Source organism: Caenorhabditis elegans, chromosome II (assembly GCF_000002985.6).
Source record: "Caenorhabditis elegans chromosome II".
Lineage (NCBI taxonomy): Eukaryota > Metazoa > Nematoda > Chromadorea > Rhabditida > Rhabditidae > Caenorhabditis > Caenorhabditis elegans.
Genome location: NC_003280.10, coordinates 11,034,573 through 11,058,566, shown reverse-complemented (window position 1 = coordinate 11,058,566; position 23,994 = coordinate 11,034,573). Strand labels below are relative to the sequence as shown.

Below are 23,994 nucleotides of genomic sequence, written 5' to 3'. Positions count from 1 at the left end.
TGATTTTCCAGGCAAAAAAACCTTCGGTCGCTGCACTTCCTTCGAGGATCCCACCGACATCGTCTCTGAAAAATGGCCGTGGTTCGATGGTGAAAACCCGGAGAATGTGCTCAAACGTCTTCAACTCCAAGACCTCGTCCCGTCACCTGCCAACTCATCCCGACAACACTTCAATCCCCTCGAGTCGTTGATCCAATTGCATGCTACCAAGCATCAGACCATCGACAACATTTGAACAGAAGACTCTAATCTTCTCTCGCCTCTCCCCCGCTTTCCTTATCTTCGTACCGGTACCTGATGATTCCCCATTTTCCCCCTTTTCCCCCCAATTTCCCAGAACCTCCTGTTCCCTTTGTTCCTAGTCCTCCCGGGTGCCGACGCCGAAGCGATTTAAAAACCTTTTTCTTTCCGAAACATTTCCCATTGCTCATTAATAGTCAAATTGAATAAACAGTGTATGTACTTATAAAATAATCAGTTCATAAAATAAAATAAAAAACACATAAATAATAATAAAAGATCATTCGGAATCAATAAGTTCCAGTTTCACAATTATAACTGAAACATTATCACCACACTTTCTGCGAACGGCTTCTGCAGCCAACTTTTCCGCCACAACTCTCAATTCAGCAGCTTCACGAGACTCGTTAGGTTCTTGTTCGATATCGGTCTGAAAAAGTCAAATTTTATATTTGAAACATTATCAAATGCTTTAAATAATTTTTAAGCGTTCAAGAAACTTTATTTCAGGTAATTTGTCAGTGACAGCCCAGGCGGAATAAGAAAATATTCACAGTTTTCAATGTCAGATGAATTCAAATAGTTACCTAAATTACAATCATTCCACATTTTCCCATCATCCGATTTACTATAACTTCTACAAAGACCAGCGTGAAAAATAAAAGGGCAACCGACTGACCACGAACTACTATTTATTACATTACCTCTGTGCAAGAAAACCAGTTTCATGTGATAGTCATCACCACCGCTACATTTTGATATCACTTATTATATAGTTCGTAAGATCTAGATACACACCCAAATAGTCTCCAATCCTATCCTCGAAGGTCTTCAGCGTACATATGACGTTGAAGCTTTGTTTATCGGAAATTCAGATCAGCAGTTGATTGCGAAGTGATACGGTTATCAGTGATTTGCAACGAACGATGGATTTGTCATTTATCTATCAGTTGATCCGAAAATGAAAGGAATTTGATGACGTGATAAGGCCTTAGCACTAGAATTCTGAGAACTACTCTGCCCAAATTGAGATCGCCGATCGCGGATTGTGTTGAATTTCTGCTCTGCCTTGCCCTCAATTTAACTTTGTAATTCCAAAAAAACTCATCAGTTTAATTTGTGTCCTCAATTCTTTAATGAGTCTATCACTTCTTCTCTTGCATGTATCTTATAAATTTACGATTCGGTTTTAAATCATTCCTTATCATTTTTGAAAAATCAAGTGAACGACAAAAACATAGCTTCGCTTCAAAACTATCCGCCTTCTGACTTCGTGACGACAGTCTCGACACGTGGGGTTGCAGGTAGGAGTGGATGAGTCGAAACTGATAAGATAGTCATTTGAGATCACGAATCATGATAAATGATCTTGAAATGTGAAACTAGTTATTCATATGGTTGTAGTAAGAAGTAGTTCGTGGTCATTACTGCCCTTTTATTTATCGCCAATTTTTTTGAAATTAGCGGTCAAAGACAGATTGCATGACATTATAAGTCTAGTTAACTGAATTTCAGCCAAACTTCAGGAGATTATATTGAAGCTCTGGACAGCTAGACCTGACCGTTTGCAGAGGCAGTACTAGAGTATAAGTACTTTTGTTGTCATTTTGTTTTGGACGGATATACTTTCGAAATCGACAAGTCATATGATCCGACTTCTGAAACAACTTTATCAAAACATAGTACTTTGTAGGACAGAATTCATATGTTAAATTCTAATTTCTATTGCGGCAATTCGAGAAACGTCGGAAACTTTCTCAGTGTAAATATGACGTCGGGTAGCTTCTGCTGATCAATGATCTGATATGTGTACAGTTGAATACAAGCCACAAAAGTATTCTTCGACCCCGGATATTGCGATTTCTGCAGGATGTTCTTTGTACTTTTTGTTTGAAAACCAATCTTTTGATATTTCCTTATCAATTCGTTTGCATTGTTTTTATCTAGCTGCAGCAATATTTCAAGGGATGTACTCTCCAAGTTCTTGAAACGTGCATTTACAGAATATGGCCAAAGAACAATTGTATCTTCTGCCATCTGATAGCTGGGGGATCGTTTTCTATCAATGATAACTGATTAATCAGCTGAACCGACTAGCAGAGAGTAGGAATTTCGGTCAAACGTCATATGTTCGCTGACTTCGTGACGGATACGCTAACACATGGTGGTGAATGGGGGGGGGGGGGGTAGTATGTAGAATGTTTTGATTTACGGTCAATCTGGGTACGAATTGTCAGATGAACCTAGTATAGGTACAATTGAAAAATAGTTCGCCGAAGCACGTGATCCTATATAAAGCAGGGGTGTACCGGAATATAAGGTTTATCCTTCAATTGCCTAAAATTCTATTGTGGCCCTTAACTAGGATCCGAGTAGATCCATTCTAGTGGGATCACACTTTTTGTAACGCTCTTTAGTCCCCCGAACACCTTCCCGCTAAACATGATCCTAACCTTCTTTGCAGCCTCCAACTGCTCGACTGCAAACGAAACAGCTTCCAAATTGGAAAATGATTTCCAGAGACCGTCGCAGGCGATGATGGCAAATCTGAAACAAATCGAATTAGCGAATGTCGTTTAAATTGCGAAGGAATCAAATCGATGACACATTGAAGATCATTTGTGCAATGGTTTTATGGTTTTATGGATGACAACGCTGCGCCTTTAAAAGTAGTTTTTGTTATTTCGAGGAATCTCATTTTCGCCGTTTTATGTTCAACTCCGTAGGTTGTGCAATAACTTTTATTGTATGTTGTTAAAATGTTACGTTCCTTTATAGCTAGAAACACCAGAAATTATTTTTTTCGATGTTTCGGAGACGTACTTAGTACATAAGGGGTTTCTCTTTTCTGAAATATGGTGTCTAATCCAAGGATCAAAGAGACCATTCTTTCATAATTTCAGCTTTTGCTCTCTATTCTCGTCTTCGAGGCTCTCATCTAATCCAATCGATGTCCAGTGCGCGCGCTAAGGCAGAGTGCTCATATTTGCCTCTGTGCGCTCTCTCGCCTCTTGCCAGAGAGCACTTTTTTCTTTTTTCCCCAATTGACCTGACACTTATTCATTAGGATGTCGATCGATGAGAGCCTCGAAGATGAGGATATTCCTCAAACTGCTCAAACTACAATTACTAGTTATTGTTCTAGTGACGTCATCAATAGTCTCAACGAAGCAATGAACCCACTTATAGAGCAAGGTCTAAAGGATATTGGAACAAAACAGGTAAGTCTAATTTTTTATAACATGAAGTTTTTGCTACGTGGCCTAGTGATGTCAAAAACTCGACCAATCATTTATTTTTCTTTTTCTTGTTCCTGAAACTTGCCGAGGATGGTCTTGAAAAGGGGTTTCTAAAATTCCAAAAAGCCGATTTTCGAGAAAATCTTAGTTAATTTTATGAGAGTGGTCGAGTTTTCTTATTTCACGGCTACGTAGTAAAAGTGGACGCTATGCTAAGGAAGCTTGGGATATCCCGCGATCCTTTGTTTCTTCCGCATGCTTATCTGATCATAGTTCGTAATGTTCATTGAGCGTTTGATTTCGATATTAATTTCGATTTCAACGCCAATGCCACCTTCAATTTTTAATTTCCGTTGTTGGAATTTTCTAATAACCCGAATAACCACTAGAACAACAGGCACGTGTGAGTGTAGGCGGGCGAGCGTCTTGATATCCTATGACACAGACTGTATGAAATGGGGCGGTACGATTACCGGGTGTCTTTTGGTCCGTAGTTGGGTATAATAGGGAAAAAGTGCGGAAAACGAGTTAGTTTCTACGACAATGGCTTCCTCGGTCAAAGTTACACCAGTTAAAGATATTGCTCATCTTGAGGAAGCACATTATGTCGAGGAGGTCGACGTGCGAAACGATAAGATCAAACTTGAATCGATTTTTGAAGGACTTGGAAGCTTCGGAAGGTTAGTTTTTAATATTTTTTGAGTAAGGAATTCTGGCAAAAATTACCGTAGTTTCCCTATTAGACTTGCACCATTTCAGTTGACGTTTGCTCTAATAAAAAACTGTCAACTGACAAAATACTTGTTAGTACCTTGTAGAATACTGTTTAACTTGTACTTTTTTTTCATTCCTAACTAAAATTTCGTGAAATTTTTCCTAAAAAATTCATTCCTAACTAAAATTTCGTAAAGAACTAATCATTAAATCATCAAAATTTCAGATTCCAACAAATCCAGTTTATCTTGATATGTATACCTATCGCCTTCGTCTCGATGCATGTGATGAGTTGGACTTTTGTGGTATCTCCGGCCAGAAAAATGTAAGTTCATCGGTCAAAGACGCCCACGTGGTGCTGAAACTGTCATACGTAATGACGTCTGCTGTAGTGATATAGTATCAGGAAAACAAACATCGTAAATATATTTGTTCATTCATTCCTTCCTTCCTACAGATGCAATGAAACCAACGAAACACGGATTGATGGCTGCGAGGAATTGGCCTACTCTGCATCTGACAGGGTAAGAACAACATCAACGAACATTTGAATTTCAAATAATTCACATATATTTCCTATTTCAGTGGGAAATGGATGGAGATAACGGATGGATCCGAGCAACAGTCCAGGCAGTATACTTCATAGGTCAAATGATTGGATCCTTCACCTGCGGAGTCATGGCAGATAAGATCGGACGAAAGAAAGTACTTTTCTGGTGCCTAGTGCTTCAAGTGGTATGCGCTCTCTTATTAATTGTAGCTCCCACTTGGTGGATCTATGCGATTTTGAAGTAAGAAATCCTATCATGATTTCCAGTTACATAAAATAAATTTCCAGAGCTGGAACTGGATTCACTCAACCTGGGATCTATGGAGTCGCCGTTGTCTTGGGAATTGAGCTTGTTGGGAAAAAGTACCGTAGCTTTATTGCAGTCATTGCCAACGTCTTCGGTGTTATCGGAGGGGTAATTTGAAAATATCAGGACTTAAATATTAAAGAACTTGTTTCAGGTGTTACTGGCAGTAATGGCCTACTTTATAGTAGACTATAGGCTTTTGCATGCATCTATTGCAATTCCATCCCTAATCTTCATAACCTACTATTGGATGATCCACGAGAGCGCCCGCTGGCTTGTATCTCAAGAAAAATACGACGACGCCAATGTAGTTCTGTGTGCAACTGCAAACTGGAACAAGAAAACGATTCCAAAGAACTGGGCAGAGAAAATAGAGAAAAAGATGGATGTGACTGCAACAAAGAAAAAGGACTCGTTCGGAGTCTTTGATCTAATCAGAACACCTCAGATGAGAAAACGAACCATCGCAAACTTTGTGATGTGGCCAGTGACAACTATGATGTACTACGGATTGACAATGAGAAGTGACGTTGGCGGAGGCAGTTTGTTCGTCACATTTGTCACTTCTCAACTCATGGAGCTTCCTGCTGTCATCATCGTTGCATTGCTAATTGACAGACTTGGAAGACGTATCATGTATTCTGGAGCTATCTTCACTGCTGGAATGCTTCTTCTGGCTAGTTGGCTTACACATGACTTGATTCCGAGTCAATATGCAGTTATTATGCTGATGGTTGCAAAGGGAGCTGTGTCAGTTGCATATACTGTCATGTACACCTACACATCTGAACTTTTCCCAACAGTTATTCGCAATACTGCAGTTGGATGTTGCTCGACAATAGCTAGATTTGGAGCAATCAGTGCTTCTTTCATTGCATTCTTTTTGGTGAGTTGAGCTCAAAAAAGTTCAAAAAATTCCAAAACATTCCTAACTTTTCAATTGCAATAATTTTAATTTTCAGGTTGATAGATTCGGCCGAATCGTCATGATTATCCCATTCACAATACTCGCTTTATGTGCATCAATTGTCTCATGGACAATGTTACCCGAGACCGTAAACCAACAACTTCCTGACTCGATTTCCGAAGTGGAAGGCAACAAGATTTAATTTTCAACATTTACTTTAATCATTTTCACACTTACCCTCTTCATAATTATTCTAATAATTTTTGTATGTAAATAATGAACTTACAAGTCATTTTTGGTGAGCGTCAGTTTTTTGAGATCCGGAGTACTGATGATGCCAAGTGATTTGAATGGCAAATCTCCAATTGAACGAGACACTTCGATTACTCCATTAATTCGACCATCTCTGGAAAATTAATAGTTTATAAATCGTAATTATTGAAAGCAGATACATCATAAATTACCCAAAATGATTGGAAACAGTCTCAATATACCTAGTATAAACGTTTAAATTATTTTTAGCATTTTAAAACTTTTTTTTAATTTTACAACAAAAAAACTTCTAAAGGTTGTATTATTTTTGAATTCACGCACAAATAAATTGCCTAGTTTTTACATTTATTCGTTTTCCGGCTATTAAAAAAAAGATTTTCATTGTTTTTCAAATTGCTTCTAATTTACAACATGTTGCAACATCGATTCAAGTCAGAAAGCATTAAAATCAGTAGATCTAAAACTTCAACTCACTTCACAACTGCTCCAGCTTTCTGAATTCTCATCCTTTCATCATGAGACATTGGATCGTGATCTACAGTAAGACAAACTGGTGCAAATGATCCATCTTCTTTCTTTCTAGCAACAACAGCTCGACTATCACCAATATTTGCCACGTAGATCACATTGTTCAGAATGATCATGGTGGTCGCGGTGGTTCCATCCTTCCAGATAGGTTTACTGAAATTTTTTAATTTTTTAAAAAATTAATTGGGGAATTTTTATCTCATTAAATCATACTTCTGTTTGGCAATTGCCAAAAACCCGTCGTCCACTGCTTTGTAGGATTCTGTGAAGGTCTGCTTGAGTGATTTAGTCAATGTTGGGAAATCCGAAACTGAAATTTCCGAAAATTTAATTTTCGAACAAAAATATCAAAAGAATTGAATACATTTGGCAAGTTTTTCTTTGACCGTTTTACCCATCTGACTCTGACAATGCTCTGCGGCGCGTGGTCCTGCGTGACCATCAAAAATCGCGAAAAATGATGCACGAGACCTGAAGAGGGAGTATTGGAAACTGTGAGACTTGGACTTACAGAAATGATTTTTCGGTTCCTAAATCGAATTTTGGAAGCATTATGTGAGTGTCTTGCATGTCAGCTCGTTCTCCTTTTCGACAACCGTACGCGGCAAGAGTGCAGTAAAGATCTTTAAATATAATTGGTATTTTTATTATTTCAGGCGCGAAATTTTGTGTTTCTTGGACCAAAAATACGGTACCCAGTCTCGATACGACAATTTTTGTTAAATACGAACAGATGTGCGTCTTCCGAATTTTTTTTATTTATTTTTCAGAGTTTTTCTCTTGATTTTGTAAATGTTTTAATCCATAAATATATTTTTATCGAAAAACTACAAAAAGTCGATAAAGATTCTGCAACTACACAAGTTTGAAACTACAGTACTCTTCAAAGGCGCACACCTGTTTGTATTTAATAAAATTTATTACTGAGATCGTGGTGAGACTCACTCTGAAACAACCAGCGTGCGCCTTTAAACTGAAGTTACGATACTTTTTTTTAAAATTGAAATAAATTTTGAAGGTTTTTCGAGGCACCACGGTTTCAAGATCTGATGGGATTCCGGATCTACGTTTTCCGGATCTACCATTTCCGGATCTACGTTTTCCGGATCTGGCACCGTGCCAACGCACAAAACGCTTTTCAACGCACGACTTTTTTCGAAATTTTCTTCTAGAAGAAACGCTTAACAATACGCGACGGGTAACATCGGAGCGTCGTTGTCACTTTTTTCTTCGAAAAAAATAGCGATTTAAGAGTTGGCACGGTCAGATCCGGAAAACGTAGATCCGGAAAACGTAGATCCGGAAATGGTAGATCCGGAAAACGTAGACCCGGAATCCCACCAGATCTTGAAACCGTGGTGTCTCGGCTTTTCATGAATTTCCAGTTTTCAAAGTTTTTCTATTTTTTTTCTATTTATTTCAATTTTCCCAAGCAATTTTTTTCAAAAATAATCAATAAATACTCACTTCTCGATTCCTTCGGTTTTTTCGATTCATCTGAATTATCGATCAAGTCATCAGAACTCCGTTTTCTGCTATCCGAGTACATTTTCTGTAAAACAAATTTGTTAGCTTGGAACATTTATGCACATTTTTGGTTTTCCTTATCGAGATTTTTCAACAAAAAATTGTGTTTATCCTGTCTAAATTTAAAATTTCCGCCGATTTTGTAGACGTGCAAAAATCGCATTGATATTCGCTAAACAACACGCGTAATCGTTATTTCGGAGTGTTGTACGAACCGCCGAATTGATTTTGTCCCTCCTTCTCTCTTGTTTTTGTGTGTTCTCTATTCAGAAAGTAGCGAATTTATTAAAATTTTCAAATTTGATTAATGAAATATTTAATTTGAAACAGATTTTTCATGTTTTTGCTCCAAAAATCAATAATTCCAGGATGGCCGCGTCTCTCCGTCATATGGCTCACTTCCAGAAGGCACTTCTCGTCGCCAGAAGCGCTCCAAGAATCTCAACAATCGTTAGAGCCACCTCTACTTTAAACGATGGAGCCAGCAAAGTTCCAGACCACTCTATGCACTTTAAGGTGGGAATTTTAAGGCTTAAAAGCAGAGGATAATCATAAATAATTACAGCTTGAACGTCTTTGGGCCGTTGGAATGCTCCCAATTCTTCCAGCATCCTACTTCATCCACGGACCAGTTATGGATGCCGTTCTCACTGTTGCCCTCACTCTCCATATTCATTGGTAAGGGAATTAAATCGATTTCACATATTATTTACTGAAAAAGATGGAAAATTTCGAAAAAAAAATCATAAATTAATTGTAAATATTATTAACAACAAAAAAATCAAAATTTTTCAGGGGAATCCACGGAGTCGTGTACGATTACGCTCGTCCATACGTGATCGGAGAGGCTGCTGCAAAGGCCGCTCACGTCGGAGTCTACCTCATCACTGGTCTTCTGCTCGGCGCACTCCTCCACTTCAACACCAACGACGTCGGAATCACCAAGGCCTTTGAACTAGTCTTCTCCCTCTAAATCAGTATTGAGAAGTTGAAAAGCTTTCATAATCCGTGTTCCGCCTGTTCATCTTCCCCGCTTCTCTGTTACTGCGAAATTTCCCCCGGCCTCAAGATTTAGTTCCGAGTTCTTTTCTAGTTCGAATTTTAATGTATATTCTTCCAAATGAACTGTTCTAACATCTGCCGAATTGATGAGATAATAATGAACGAATTGGATTATTTTATTCCAAATATTATATTGATTTTATTCAGATTTTTAAAGTTAAAAAATGAATTAAATATAATTATATTCAGATGGTTCACTCAGATGAATATAAAGCGAAACGACTTGAAAGGAAAAAACGGTTTATGCAACAAGCGAAGAAGAACAACGTTTTTAAGGTATAAATTAAGAAATAAATAACAAAATTTATTTAAATTTATATAGAAATAAATAACAAAATTTATTTAAATTTATATAAAAAATCAATTTTCAAGGCTCGCCGACGTAACAACTTCTCAAAACGACCGAATTTCCACAATCACCAACAGGAAAACCAACAGGAGCAACAATTTCAAAAACAAGACAGCACAGCTCTCAGACAACGTGGATTCTTCCAAGTTCTTCCAACTGATGACCTTCCACAAGTTCCGCAGTGCTCTCATGGTCCTTGTCTGCTGTTCGAGAAGAAAAATGGTCCAGAAGTCGAGGAGACATTCTTTGCATGTGCAATTTACAGAAATCAAGCCGAATTTTGCGATTTTAAGTTGACTTTCAACAAAGAAACCGGAGAAATTGAGGTGAAAGAAGCTGTCGAAGGAGAAGAAGACGCAGAGAAAAAGAAGAAGAAAAAGAAGATTTTTGGATATAATCGAATCCCAAAAGCGTGAGTAATTAAATGTTTTAAGAAATTTCCGAATAAAAAATATAATAATTTAATTCAGTCTCACCGAAATGTCACCAACGGACACAGTTCTGTATTGCAAAACGTGCATTAATGTGTTCCCGAACAAGCATGAATGTGTCTGTGAGCCCGTGGAACGAGAGGCTCTCGAACGACCAACTCACCTTCTTCCACCAGTAAATGAGCAACATGGAGAATCAGTGAGTATTTTTGCATTTCCAAACGTTTTTATTATCCAGACGCTAAATTTTGCTGGTTTCGGCACGACAAATTAAAATGGCGAAAAAAAAAACAAAACGGATGTGCGCCTTTAAAGAGTACTGTAATTTCAAACGTTCGATGCTATGGAATTTTCATCAATTTTCCATAGTTTTCCCACGATTTGTTGAATTTTATTTGTTTTATTTGATTTATTTAAGTTTTTTGAAAATTCGAAAAAAAGCGCTTTCAAACGCAAATTTTTTTCTATTTTTCCATAGTTTTTCGTTGAAAATATTTTTTATTTATCAAAATAGTATATTAAAAACAACTAAAAAAGCACATAGCTTTAACAAATTTCGAAAAAATCGATTAAAAATTGTGCAGCAACAAAAGTTTGAAGTTACAGTTCTCTTTAAAAGTTAACAAAAAAATTTTGTGTAGGTTCACCTACTTTGGCTCAAAACAATCTGCACATTTCATAATTATCACCCCAATTTTCAGCAATTCTTCTTCTCCACTGAGACACTTGATGTCATCACGAAAGCTGTTGAAAAATCAAAAGTCGACGGAATTCTGTGCATCGGAGCTCCTAGAGTGAGTTTTTTTTTTGAAAAACGAATTTTCAAAATCAAAACTTGGAAACAAAAAACATTTTTTTCAGATCTTTGAAAACATTCGAGCCCTTCACCCGGAAAAGAACGTGTTCCTGTTGGATTATGATAAACGATTTGTAAGTTATTAAAACCATTTCCTTTTCAAAATTTATCTATTTCAGGCCAAGTTCTTCCCATCGAAACAATACGCTCAATACAGTATGCTCGTTGATCACTTTTTCGATAAAATCGCAGAGCCAAAGCTTATGGAATTCTTCGATAAAAGCAAAAGCATCCTAATGATCACCGATCCACCATTCGGAGTTTTTATGGAACCACTGCTAAAAAGTATTGAAAAGATGAAGAAACGATTTGTGTCAACTGGGAAAGAGGAAACCTTATTTTATTCGATGATTGTTCTGCCGATTTATATTCGAAAATACGTGCTTCATGGAAACTTTTGGATGTCTGATTACAGAGTTAGTTTTGGAATTTTTTTTTGCTCAAAGTGAGCAGAAATGACCAAAAAACCGAATATAACTTGTAAAAATTTGAAAAATAATTTTCTAAATTAAATAAAAACAATGTTAGTGGGTTTAAAACTAAATTTTTGAACAAAATTTTTTTATTATGAATTTTCAACAAAGAGGTTTTTTTTAATAGAAACATTCAAATTATTTTTGAATTCAATATTTTTTACTTTTTCCAACTATAAAGAAAATCACAAAGTTCTAAATTAGCCTTAAAAATCGAAAAATGAACATTTATTTTAACTATTTTTTTTGCGAAAAAACGTCCGAAAATTTTATAAATTATGTTTAAAATCAAACAAAAAAACCTATCATTATACTTAAATATAGGCGGAAAACGAAAAAATGTCGAAACTAGGTTGCGGGAATTTAAAAATATTTCGGCCCTGTTACCACTTAAAAAAAAAAAAATTTTTTTTTAAGTAAAAAAACAGTTTTATTCGGTTGGGACTATTTCCTGCCATTTAGGGCAAAAAATGTATTGAATGTTACTTTTTTAAAATTTATTAAATCATTTTCCAGGTCACCTACGAGGGCCACAAGCTCTATCAACATTCCGAGAAAACGATCGTCCGCCTGTTCACCGATTTGCCAGTGGAATGCATCGATTTAAAGAACGTCGCCGGCTACAAATTCTGCGAAGTCTGCGATCGCTATGTCACCGAACGAAATGTCCATTGCGATCGTTGCCAGGCGTGCACATCAGTGGAACAAGGAAAATGGAATCACTGCGAGAAATGTGATAAGTGTGTCAAGCCGAGATATGTGCACTGTGCTCAATGTGCCAGATGTCATTTGTACGGGAGATGCATTCAGAAGCATGATGAATAATTGTTTTTTGGTTATTTTAAGGTTGTTCTGTTGAAATTGTTACCCTTTTTCTTTTATTGTTATTGTTTTTTGTTTCCCATTCCCTCTATCCTACTACAAAAGTTTTTTGTTTTTCTTAAATCATCATTTTATTAAGATGAAAAATCGCCAATTGTTTTTTTATTCTTAAGATGAGAACACGAAATCCTTCTCCTTCTCTACTAGTTATTCACACTTTAGAATTGAATACTCCACACACTTATTCTCTATTAGTGTTTGCATATCCTTCCATCCTAACAGCTATTCAACTGTTTCTTTCCGCTCCTTCTAGGCTTCTGATGACGTGGCAGCAGCAGAAGCATAGACCGGAAGCAGATGACGTTGAAATTCGGACACTTCGTGTCGTGACTCTCATCTCTGTCGGGATTACTGTAGCTGCGATATTACTTGGATTATTTGGCAGTGTTATTTTATTTGCGAAGACTTTGACGTTTCAGGTTTCAATAAAAAAACATAATTTCAGCTAGCTTGAAGTCTATTGCAGAACGAACTAGAATATGAGCTACGATATTGTGTGTCTAGATCTCACGATTTATGGGACATTCTGTCTCAGGTTAGTTTTGTGGAAAGAAGCCATTAAATGGGCGGAGTCTATTTTAGCTTTTTATTTATTTTTTAGAATATTTTTCGGAAATCGAAAAGTACTCGAAATATATTAACATACAGGCTCTGCCCATTTCTTGGCTGTTTTACATTTTCACAACAATTTATCCAATTTTTGCTGAGTTTCAATTTTTTTTAAAATTTCCTTTCATGTTTGCTGTAGTGTAAGCACAAACTTGCCTTATTCCTACCTTCAAGGCGACCTATGACTGCCTTGCGCCTACACAATAAGCACCGTAGGTAGGCGATAGGAAGGCATGAGTGAGGTACTAACGACGCCTCGAGCAGAGGAATGTTCGAAAAAGTGTCTAGAAAATGTAAATATACATTTGTCAGAAATAAATCAAGTTTTTTTTTCGAAAATCAGAAAATATTTTTTAAAAACCATTTTTCACAATTTTCGTGATAGCTTTCTACTACATATTTTCTATTTTCTGAAATTATTTGTATCGTGATTCCGTAAAATTTTGACATGCCAGTTTAAAGGTGCATGCGTAAATTCCGGCTGGGTCTCGCCACGATCTCAGCCACAGTGTCTCAGCTACAGGTGGCAAATTCTACAGATTTTATAATTTGATCTAACTTTACGGTTCCTTTTCCAGCTCGAAACGTCAAAAGGAGTTGCAATTTCCCAACGTCGAAAACGCCAATTCTTCATGAATTACTGTAACGATGTGACAAATTGTGGTGGACCATCGGATTGTGGTCAGGAGACTGGGTGTGCTATACATCCAGTGCATTCATGTGGTGGAGGTGGAGGATGCTCCCAGCCAGTTGTAGTTCAGCAGCCAGTGATTCAACAACCCATTGTTCACAGCCCACAGCAGGTGGGTAGTTCCTGCCTGACCTGAGTTTTTTCATATTTAGTTTCAGCAATTCTGTATTTTCGGTCCACCTGGGCCTCCTGGAATTCCGGGCCTTGATGGAAATGACGGGGACGATGGATCCGAAGGTTATCCTGGTGTTCCTGGAGCTAATGTTCCAGATACCGTACTTCCAGAAATTGATGATTTCTGCTTTGATTGCCCACCAGCGAGAAGTGGGCCGCCAGGGCCTCCAGGACCAAAAGTAGGCCTATTTGTTAAAACTTTTCAATCAGTCAGTCTTTACTTACAGGGCCCCCGCGGTACTCCAGGTCCAACTGGCCCAAAAAACTTCTATATTACATCAGGCCCACCAGGCCCCCCAGGTCCTCCAGGCCCACCCGGTAATCCGGGAGGCATTGGTCCTCGCGGCCCACCAGGTGATCCAGGCATAATGACTCAAGACTCAAGAGGTGTCGAAGGACCAAGTGGACCATCTGGACCACCTGGACCAATGGGGTTTCCTGGACCGAAAGGAATCGATGGATTTTCACAAGTGGGCTCAATGGGTCCACCTGGAAATCGAGGAGCTCCTGGTCGTGTTGGCTTGAATGGCCCGAGAGGCCCACCAGGAGATATTGGGCCTCCTGGGTCTGCTGGAGGATGTTCGGCTTGTCCCATTCCACGTGTCAGCCCTGGTTACTGATCAATTGGCCTCAATCTTTGATATTTCCCATGTAATTAACTAAATAAATGGTTGGGATAAATGGTTATCAACAAAAAACGCACAATGACGTAATCAAAAAGGCAAGGCCGAGATTGTCGAAGATTAGATTTTATCTGAAACTGCATTGAATCACCCAGTATAACCAATGATGCAATTTTGACACTAGCATAATTTTTGTTTTTAAAAATATTTTATCCCTGCTCCTAGGGTTCCTTTGATGAAATTGCCAACTTGATTGCGCAAAATTTCAAAATGAAATTTTTTTTAGATATCAATTTTGATTTAAACATTTAAATTCCGTTCAGTTCCCGGCAAACGCCCACTTTTTCTGTGCCTGAAAATTTGATGCCTACCGTAATCATCTTAAAGGCGCATACCTATCAAGCGATGGGTATCGAAACGATTAGCAAAATTTGATTTTTCTAATATTTTTTTTTCGAACTCAAACTTCTTTTTCTTCATTTTCGCCTTTTTTTAAAACGTTTTTCGAGTTTTTTTCTGCAAAATTATAAAATTAAATAATTTTTTAGTGTATTTTCATCAATTTTCTCCTCTTCCGCGGTGTCTTCCCGCTCAAAAACCATTTCGAACAAGGTTTCCGACTGGGTGGTCTACTTTTGTTTGTTTCCCATCAATAAATCCACGGGAATTCACCTATTTTGTCTCCCGCCGATCTAATTGTCGTCCTCCAAACAAAAAAGCGAAGAAAAAATGTTTTCTTCGCTCGCATTTCTTAATCCCCTTCTGCGTATAGTTTCTAATTTGTTTCCGCATTCTAGCTCTTTATTTCAACGTTTTCAGAGATTCTTCAGATAAATTATGCATTATTTAGTTTTGTGCAGCACATTTAAGCCGAGAGAGAAAAAGAGCAAGCACTCTATCGATCCGCCAGCAGCAGTGCGTGAGTGCGTGTGCGTGTGTGTGTGTGGGGGTATGTGAGTGTGCGAGAGAACCCTTTGCGCTCTTCTTCTTCTTCTTCTTCTCTTCGTGTGTATGAGGCCAACAACACAAGCCCCGGGCCGACCGAAACTAGAGAGATCGGAGACCGAGAATGTGCAAGGAACGGCGAAATAGCACCAGCAGGGGAAGGGCGGACGGGTCGAGCAGTGGTGGCCTCCCAGTCGAAACTACGCATACAACACGTACCCCTCGGTGTTCATTTACTCTCTCTCTCTCTTCGCTTTCGATTGTATTTGAACCATTCGAATCGGCCGTGTTGTGACAGTGCTCCGGCTCATCATCAATTCGCTTATCAAATGTTTATTGTTTGCTCGTTCACTATCTCTTTGTTTCTTCATCTCTTTCTCTCTCGACCATCTCATTATTATTCTGCGTTGCCTACCTTCCTCCAGTTTTGTTCAATATTACAGTGCTATTCGTTTCACCAACTACTAGTATTTTACCATCTCACTTTGCTCGAAAAATACGCAAACCCCCCACCCAAAAACATTCAAGCTAACACAGGGCAAACAACGGCGTTGTTGGTATGCTGCTGCAGAATGTTGCAAGGTCAAAAGGCATTGTAGCACGGAATCGGGTCAAAAATTTTCTTGTTTCGTTTCGCCGCCTTCTCCTCCTCCCAACAACCACCTGAACATTCCTAAATTCGCAATTTTCGGTCTTCGAGAAAACAATCGTTGTTTATTGGGGAGTGTTTCGGAGAAGAAGTTTCTAGGTTTAGATTCTCCCAAAAATTTGCTTTTCTGGTCTTTCAGAAATTAGAATATGGATGTAGATTTACATATACCTTCATTAAAATTCGCATATCTATGAAAACGGGTTTCCACGACAAACTGAGTCAAATATTCAGGATTGCTCTTTTTTATTAGAGAAAAATATTTAATTTTTCAAAAGATACCCTCGCAAGTCAGAAATTTTTATCTTAAATAGTAATTTGATTAAATCCCCTATTTTGAGTCTTAATAGTTCGAAAATCATGTGTCTCTGCCTCTAGAGTTCTCTAAAGTCACGCGAAGTTCTTCGAACCAAAAAAGGATTGAAACCTCATGTTCTTTTTCTTCTTCCTCCTCTTTCTCTCTTCTAACCGCGCACACCTCTTTCATTTATCGATTATTCTGTTTTTGTTCTCTATTTTGTCAGCTGCGAGGCTCGGGGCTCAGTGAAGAGAGCTGCTCCGGCGTGTACTTCTTCATCAACCAATAACTTTTCTGTTACACTGACCGCTGCTCATCCGTCTCCCGCACCTCTCAACATCTCTCTCGTATCTAACAATCGTTTAATGTTGGTGTCCGCATCGAAAGGTCAGCTTACACACTCGCACTCATTCGCCCCCACTACTTTTTCTCTTATTACTCTTGTTATTAGGATGAGAATGAGGAGAATAATTTGATGTTGAAGGCAAAAGCTACCGCATACGTAAAAACTGTCAATTTCAGTGTTAAGTTTTAAAATGAAAAATTTGCATTAAATATGCAGAAAAATGCTTTTTCGATCTGAAAATAATATTTATTACTTGAAAATTTCGAGAAAAAACTACAAGTAATATATGAAAGTCACTTCTAATGGCAAATTTTTCAGGTTGAACAAACGTTTTCCTACATTTCTAAACTAATTCCTGATTTAAAAATTAAATTATCACATTAAAAATAACATTTTTGTGAAAATATTGAAACAAGAAAGACTGACGAAGCTCTTAATAATTTTTGAAGGTATAATTTTGATAGAAAGTATGAAAACGAAAAATTAAATAATTATTTAAAACTTTCCACCCCCGTTTTATGATTTCTCGACCAAAAATGTCCCTGTGCTACACCGGATAAAACGTATAATTTTTGTTTTTTTTTCCGCTATTCCCTATGATTATCAATTTCTTTTCTTTTTTCTTCCAATTTGAGCTTCTTGACCCCACACAAATTTCAACTCTTCATAATTTTCATATTTTTTCAGCGAGGGTTTCAATCGTTGTGTCGCGCCACACGAAGTAACAGCCGGTAAGACCAGAGGAAGAACAGAAGCGCGCGGAACAATGGCCGAGAAAAACGTAAGTGTGTGTCTCTATGATCTTTGATCCGACGAGGCTACTTTTCCTGCGAAAGGAGAGCACGCGGAATGGAGGGTCATCGGTCAACGCGACCACCACCACCACCCAAAATACAAATAAAATATTTGAGACAATTTTCGGAAAACAACACTTTCATTATTGCGGTCAGCTGACGTTTTTTGAAGTGGCAATGTTCCTTGAGATTTGAAAATAACGAGACAAGAAAAATGAGCTCTAAAATTCGTTTCTTTCCGAGATCCTAATAAATCCAGAGCAATTGAGCTCTAAATATGAAATTTGAAAATTTCTAAATTTAAAGCAAATCTTGCAATTTTAATTAATTTCTTAATTATCGTTTTATTTCAGGACGTGGCAGAGCAACCAGCTGACAAGCCAGTGAAGGCTACAAAAGTGAAGGGAACAGTGAAATGGTTCAACGTTAAGAACGGATACGGATTCATCAACCGCACTGACACCAACGAAGACATCTTCGTCCATCAGACCGCCATCATCAACAACAACCCGAACAAGTACTTGAGAAGTCTTGGAGACAATGAAGAGGTCATGTTCGACATTGTCGAAGGATCCAAGGGTCTCGAAGCGGCCAGCGTAACAGGACCAGATGGAGGACCAGTTCAAGGATCCAAGTATGCTGCCGATCGTGATGCTGAAAATGCAGCACGTGGACGTGGTGGACGCGGACGTGGACGACGTGGAGGACGTGGTGGAATCCGACACGACTCTGGATCAAGAGACGCCGAGGAAGGTGGTGCTCCACGTGGAGGTGGTCGTGGTGGAAGCCGTCGTGGTGGCGGTGGACGTGGTGGTGGCCGTACCAACAGTGGTGGAGAGGAGACTGCTCGTGACACAGATGTAGGTTTTTTTGTTTTGTGGGTTTTAAAACTAGTATTTTTAGATCCAATTTTTTTTCATTCTAAAATTCTCAAAACTCTAAATTGATCGAAATTTAACATCCATATTTTAGGGCGGTGAACGCGGAGGACGTGGTGGTGGCCGTCGTGGAGGCCGTGGACGCGGTGGACGCGGTCGCGGAGGCCGTGGAGGACAAGGCGGACAGAGCGAGGCCTAAGTAATTTTCCAGTAACCAGTAACACTCGTAGTAATTAAGAGAGCAACTAGGTTTTTATTTCAACCCCCAACTCCCCCAATTCATCTCGCCACACACACACCCACAACTTTGAACTTTCGCTATATTACATTTTCCCTTATTCTTTCTTCTTTCTTTTGTTTTCCTAACTCGTGAATTATTATTGCAGTACAGTTACTTTAAGCTCCCCCTCTAAAACACGTCACAACCTGAATCATTCTCGTAATTAAACCATTCTCCTCCCAACAAAAAAATATATAATTCTACCTGTTTCGCTTTCGGATTTCCAAAACTTTTCTTGTAACACCATCAACACCGAAAATCTCTGTAATTCAACAAGCAAGCACCCACACACACACACCAGACCAACTGATGACTTCCCATCTTGTTTTTTTGTGTTGCTCTGTCTTTCTGAGAGTATATTGCTAACAGAAAAACGAGAAAGCATAATATATCTGTACCCTTTCCCCCTTTTTTGAGAGAATCTTTAATGTTCAAGTACCTCTTCGCCCTTCATCTTGAAATAGTTGATATACATACATTAAATTTATTTTCCAAAAACGATTTCTATTATTGCTCTTGCTCTGCATTTTGAATTGACTCAAACAAAAAAAAAGCAAAAAAAAATTAACTAAACAAATAAATTAAGTATTATTTAGACGAGTCACTTGAATCCCTTCAGCTTCACATCAAACTCTTTGCGGATGGAATCTGGAAGCTTCGAGTAGATTTCTTCGATCTTCTTGAGCTTCTCCTTCTCCGGTTGAGAAGGATCATGCATTATTCGGACGACTCGTTGGAACTCTTCCACCGCTTCTTTGCTCATTTGGCTCACGGCACGATCCACGTTGCGACGCTTATCCTCGAGGTCTTTATCAATGACGTCACGTCGGTAGTTGGTGTACATGGACTGGAATATACGTAGCTACAGTACTCCAATTTTGGAAACCAATTAAAAAAAACTAACCTGTCTTTCGTCGGACATTGTCTTCATGAACTCTTCGATTTTTTTATTCTTCTCGGCACCGCTCCACGTTGGATGCTGTACAATTTCGTAGAACTGCAAAAAAAATTTTAAAAATAGAAATTTGTTTTTTTCCAAAAAGCTTGGCAACGCGTCAAAAATAAGAGGAACTGACTTTGTCCTGATCGCCGACGGAAGCACTTTCGAGAAACGGAGGAATTATACGCGTCGGCTGCAAACTTTGCTGAAAATGAGAAATTCAGATTTTTTTTTCGAGGGAAGCGTGGGATGAGGAACTGGAAAAATCTGAAAATTCTTCAAAAAAAGTTTTTGAAGAAACAATTATATTTATGGAAGTTTAACATTTAAGATTGTTAAACAATTTTTCGATTTTTGCCCCGAAAATACGGTGGCGGGTCTCACCACGAAAATGTTTTGTTGAAATGGGTGTGCGCCTTTGAAAACTACAGTAATATTAACTGAATTTTTTTGTGCTATATTATAGTTTTTCAATAAATATTTATTTTTTTATAGAAAATTCGTTTGGAAATTACAGTACTCTTTAAAGACGTACATCTCTTTGCATATATCAAAAACTAGTCGTTTCGAGACCTGGAATCGTATTTTGAGGACGAACATCGCTAGACTTTGAACCTCGACACATGAACCTATGGGTCTCGTCGCGAAAAAGAGTACGGGACATAAAGCAACTCCATAAATAAAAAAAATTAACTCGTAAATTACTCTGAAAGCTCAATGAGCCACAGTAGCTTAGAAAACTTATAATATCGCGGCGAGACCCTTCTAGTTGGAATAACGCGCCTTTAAAAATTTGTGTCAGGAAATTGCGAATGTATAATAACAAAAACATCCTCTGTAAGTGGCGTAGACAGTGATGGCCTAGAGACCGGTGTTGGCGGCGACGGTAATACCCCATTATGGCATTATTTTTCCTACGTGGCCGTGAAAATTTAAAACTAGGCCACACTTTTTTGGTTTTTTTTTCAGCAGCCACATTTGCTTACCTGTGGCGTATTAGGTGCAGCCGGCAGTGGAACCCTTTGATCAACTTGATAATCAGATGCTCCAACCGGAGAAGTAATACGACCGCCAGAGAATGATGATTCTGAAATCTTTTACAACATTTTTGGGGGACGTACTTTGAAACTAACATGCTTTAGACAAAAAACAAGAACAACAAAAAAGGGTTTCTGTGGAGACCGACTTGATTTATAGACATGCCAAGAGGTGAGATCAAACCTTCTAAAAACGGGGGCTACGGTAGTTGGAAGTGTTGCAATAAATCAAATTTATGAAGGGGTTTCTAAAAATTTAATTTTAAATTTATGTGAGAATTGCTCCTTTTATAGAGACAACAGGCACAATAAATCAAAAATATCACAAAATAGTAGACGGAAAAATTTTAAAAAAATGCTTTCTGGCGACCAGAAAAAATCTGGAATTTCCAAGTAATCTGGAAGGCTTAACAGAATAGTTCTTGTAATATATCACCAAATATCCGGGCAAGAAATTACATGAACCTGGAACCAATCTAAGAAAATGAGCTCGTGGGTGGGAGAGGAGGAGGAACTAAAAGCTTTATGACTGTTTTATAGCACTTATTCAGTTGGGTTTTGTGGTTTATTAAACTGGAGTAGTTAGGAATGGAAAATGATTTTTGATTCGTAAAAAAGCGATTGCTGACTGTGATTTTTAAAAATGAATTGAGATTTAAAATACTACGAAAATTTTGTTGCAAAATTTCAATATCCAGTCAAAGAACTATAATTTTCTATCAGTTTTAAAATAATTTCCAAAATGTTTGTCCACCTAAAATTGGTGAAAAGGTCTCTAAAAAAATTACCCTGCATAAGAGGTTGCACTTGAATCCTGGCCATCGGGTTGTATGAGAACCTCTGGTGAATCGGATTTTGCATGCGGGCTTGGTTGAAGCCACCAATATGGTTCATGTTATTCATTTGAGGTTGCATCTGGATCTGTTGGTTTTGTAGATAGGGATACCTAGATTCATATACATCTGAAAATATGGGTACTGTAAAATTGAGATTTCGGCGGGGGGTTTAATTACTAGGTAGATTTAGAAGTATTTAATAATTGGTCTACATTCCTAATTGGGAAGGTTAGATCAGGGGCGGGCTGCCGTTTGGCAAATTTTTTTGCCGAAAAATTTGACAAGTCGGCAAATTGCCGATATGCATTTTGAAATTTTTTCCCCGTTTTTTGGCGATTAAAATTGGAATCCTGAAATTTCCAAACGAAAATGTGCAAAACCACAATCTGCCGAAAAATCTCGGCAATTGCTGCAGCAATTCGGCAATTTCGGCAATCGGGTATTGCCGGTTTGCCGATTTGCCGGAAGTTTTCAATTACGGCAATTTGCCAATTTGCCGTTTTGCCGGAAGTTTTGAATTCCAGCAATTCGCCGATTTGCCGGAAAAAATCGTTCATAGATGCAATTTTGCATGGTCAAATTAACTTTCCAAGATAAAATAAATAACTCTAATCAAGAAATTCAAGGGTGAAACGAAATGCCTCCCGGAAGTTCCACTTTCTGTAGCTTTCAAAATTTTTTTGCGATCTCTATGGTGCAATTTATGGAAAAATTCCTAAAAGTGATAATCCTTTATTGATCTACAAATAAGAAATAATAATTTGGCTCACTACTATCTAGAAATTAATATTTCAGGATGTGATTATGTCTAGTTCAACTAACGCTTAAACTTACTATTATACTGTGGATATGGTTGATTTGGGCTCAATGGAAACGTGTAAGATTGGCAGATAATCGTTGGAATACCTAGCGCTAAAATAGGGATTATGATGACCATTGTCATGTTTTGCAAGAGAGAAGTTTTGGTATACCTTTATACCGTTTTGGTAAGCAAATAATAAATAATATCGGCGGATTAACACACAGACAGTGTTTCAAGTTTGTTTCTGGACAATGGCGGGTGTTTGCCAACTAAAGATGAATATCTCCTTCTTCTCGTATACTCACAATCAGGTTCTGTTCCTAAAAAGTGGCTGCCAATGTTCCGTATGAATTGAAAGTGAGAAAATGGATGAACAGGAAGAAAGTTGGAATAAAGTACACAAACTTTCATTTTGTATGGTTTTCTGATTTTCCAGGAATTTGAAATTGAAAACTTCCGGCCTGGCAACAGTTCTGAATCACGAATATAGGTATATACATCGCTCCTGTCTGCCCTGCCTACGCCTATCCACCTACGTGCCTACTTGTCACTGCAGACTATATATGTTTTCAATTACCAGTAGGCCCACATGTAGGCAAAGGTTGTTTTGAAGCAGGAAGGACATGCAAGATTTTCCAAAACCCCTCAGTTTTTCAGAACGACCAGACATTTTTACAGATATTTTTTCCAACAAATCATCCTGTGCAAAAAAAGATTCCTAATTGTAAGCTTCCAAGGTAAATAATGAACAGGATTACGATTTAACAATCATGAATCAAGTTTTATGATTTATCTCTGTAGATCCATTGAAGAAGACCCTGAACTGCGTCATAAATTATGTCTGGTAAAACTTAATCAGTTTTTCAGGTATTTTTTAAAATGAAATTAGGTATTAACTTTAACTTTTTTATACTAATTCGTCTTTAAATTTTTTAGCGTGTAATTTGGGGTCTAAATAACAATATTTTATCAAGAATGCCCTGCTGACATTATTCTAGGCTGGCCGTGGAGCACATTTTTAATGTGGTAAAAAAACTGTCTGAAGAAACTTTTTTACTGAAACAATTTTTTTAGATCAAACTTTTCGTGGTTTTAATTCCTATTTCACACCTATTTTCCAGATTCATCCTGATTTTAAACTGAAATTTTAAAAGTTCAGTTCGAGTTATTTTGGGATGGAATTTTTTTTGACATTTTTCAATTTTTCATTTTTCACCCAAAAATTTCATTTTCCAAATCAACAAAGTATCAAATTTTATAATATTCATCAAATAGTCAAGGTATGTTATTTTATTGTGAGCCATATTATTACACCGGAAAACAAATTAGTTATTTACTAGGAATAATATTATGGTGAGATGAAATTATCAGTTTATCTTGGCATTTCTTGAAAATTTTCAGAGTTTTTCAATACGTAAACGCATTAAAAGCATTAAATAAATATTATTTTCAGAACTGCCAAATTTTAAGTATTAAAGATCATATGTAAAATATTCAGAACTGGCAAGTATATTTAGAATTTTTAAAAATTGTATTTTTCACTTGAAAATAACTTTCTGGAAATTTAAAAAAATAGTTTTACATTGCCTCAAAAATTTACAAAAACCAACTTTTTTGTCTTCAAAAAATTTCCCAAATACGAAAACTGCAACTCTAATTGAACAATTAAGTTAGCTGGCCGATCAAAATTGAGTTCTGACATTTCTGTTGACTGGCTTTGGTTTTTGTTTATTTTTTTTTTGCAGGCTACACGA

The 23,994-nt window shown here is 37.6% G+C and overlaps 8 protein-coding genes and 1 non-coding gene across 17 annotated transcripts in view; 7 read left to right on the top strand and 2 right to left on the bottom strand.

Annotated features, from left to right (window-relative positions):
* Nucleotides 1–520, top strand: part of unc-53 — a gene marked incomplete at both ends in the record, with an annotated part of 31,410 nt that extends 30,890 nt beyond the window's left edge. For 4 of the 8 annotated variants that reach the window (NM_001267343.3, NM_001027000.6, NM_001267344.3 and 1 more), the window contains one exon: nt 12–235. In NM_001267343.3, coding sequence (NP_001254272.1) covers nt 12–235 — 224 coding nt within the window. Of the gene's footprint in view, nt 1–11 lie in introns of all 8 variants that reach the window. The other 4 variants (NM_171039.3, NM_001267342.3, NM_001026998.5 and 1 more) reach the window with 4 other exon arrangements.
* ilkp-1 (PPM-type phosphatase domain-containing protein) lies at nt 443–8,312 on the bottom strand. The gene is made up of 8 exons (NM_063969.3): nt 8,226–8,312; nt 7,270–7,381; nt 7,123–7,229; nt 6,972–7,068; nt 6,705–6,911; nt 6,244–6,363; nt 2,694–2,787; nt 443–670 (listed from the first exon to the last, which is right to left on the bottom strand). Exons 1-8 carry the CDS (start codon nt 8,305–8,307, stop codon nt 521–523), a joined length of 969 nt encoding a protein of 322 aa, NP_496370.2. The 5' UTR covers nt 8,308–8,312; the 3' UTR covers nt 443–520.
* On the top strand, nt 3,244–6,401 carry F45E10.2 (Major facilitator superfamily (MFS) profile domain-containing protein). Of its 2 annotated transcripts, NM_001027003.5 has the most exons (8): nt 3,244–3,461; nt 4,074–4,159; nt 4,420–4,518; nt 4,651–4,717; nt 4,779–4,984; nt 5,032–5,158; nt 5,205–5,936; nt 6,013–6,401. In NM_001027003.5, exons 1-8 carry the CDS (start codon nt 3,309–3,311, stop codon nt 6,157–6,159), a joined length of 1,617 nt encoding a protein of 538 aa, NP_001022174.1. In that variant the 5' UTR covers nt 3,244–3,308; the 3' UTR covers nt 6,160–6,401. The 2 variants fall into 2 exon arrangements, with proteins under 2 accessions (NP_001022174.1, NP_001022173.1); NM_001027002.5 differs by lacking the exon at nt 3,244–3,461 and having other exon boundaries at nt 3,981–4,159.
* A 341-nt stretch (nt 8,313–8,653) lies between the features above and the next one.
* Nucleotides 8,654–9,423, top strand: sdhd-1 (Putative succinate dehydrogenase [ubiquinone] cytochrome b small subunit, mitochondrial). The gene is made up of 3 exons (NM_063968.9): nt 8,654–8,801; nt 8,851–8,963; nt 9,081–9,423. Exons 1-3 carry the CDS (start codon nt 8,655–8,657, stop codon nt 9,256–9,258), a joined length of 438 nt encoding a protein of 145 aa, NP_496369.1. The 5' UTR covers nt 8,654; the 3' UTR covers nt 9,259–9,423.
* Nucleotides 9,424–9,536: 113 nt separating this feature from the next.
* Nucleotides 9,537–12,781, top strand: F33A8.4 (CTCHY-type domain-containing protein; the record flags this gene model as incomplete). The annotated part of the gene is made up of 7 exons (NM_063967.5): nt 9,537–9,623; nt 9,720–10,108; nt 10,167–10,326; nt 10,829–10,921; nt 10,989–11,057; nt 11,103–11,399; nt 11,973–12,781. 7 exons carry the CDS (start codon nt 9,537–9,539, stop codon nt 12,279–12,281), a joined length of 1,404 nt encoding a protein of 467 aa, NP_496368.1. The 3' UTR covers nt 12,282–12,781.
* col-83 (Nematode cuticle collagen N-terminal domain-containing protein) lies at nt 12,595–14,493 on the top strand. The gene is made up of 5 exons (NM_063966.5): nt 12,595–12,757; nt 12,805–12,873; nt 13,526–13,750; nt 13,797–13,991; nt 14,040–14,493. The coding sequence occupies exons 1-5, from the start codon at nt 12,599–12,601 to the stop codon at nt 14,430–14,432; spliced, it is 1,041 nt and encodes a 346-aa protein (NP_496367.2). The 5' UTR covers nt 12,595–12,598; the 3' UTR covers nt 14,433–14,493.
* Nucleotides 14,494–15,486: 993 nt separating this feature from the next.
* Nucleotides 15,487–15,633, top strand: F33A8.11. Its single transcript, NR_051650.1, has one exon. It is a non-coding gene; the product is annotated as an Unclassified non-coding RNA F33A8.11 (non-coding RNA).
* Nucleotides 15,634–17,360: 1,727 nt separating this feature from the next.
* On the top strand, nt 17,361–19,219 carry cey-1 (CSD domain-containing protein). Its single transcript, NM_063965.7, has 3 exons — nt 17,361–17,454; nt 17,821–18,327; nt 18,440–19,219. The coding sequence occupies exons 1-3, from the start codon at nt 17,440–17,442 to the stop codon at nt 18,542–18,544; spliced, it is 627 nt and encodes a 208-aa protein (NP_496366.1). The 5' UTR covers nt 17,361–17,439; the 3' UTR covers nt 18,545–19,219.
* Nucleotides 19,092–22,493, bottom strand: srlf-15 (SXP/RAL-2 family protein Ani s 5-like cation-binding domain-containing protein). Its single transcript, NM_001026965.3, has 6 exons — nt 22,273–22,493; nt 21,391–21,564; nt 20,552–20,652; nt 19,702–19,770; nt 19,530–19,622; nt 19,092–19,472 (listed from the first exon to the last, which is right to left on the bottom strand). Exons 1-6 carry the CDS (start codon nt 22,379–22,381, stop codon nt 19,227–19,229), a joined length of 792 nt encoding a protein of 263 aa, NP_001022136.1. The 5' UTR covers nt 22,382–22,493; the 3' UTR covers nt 19,092–19,226.
* Between the last annotated feature and the right edge of the window lie 1,501 nt (nt 22,494–23,994).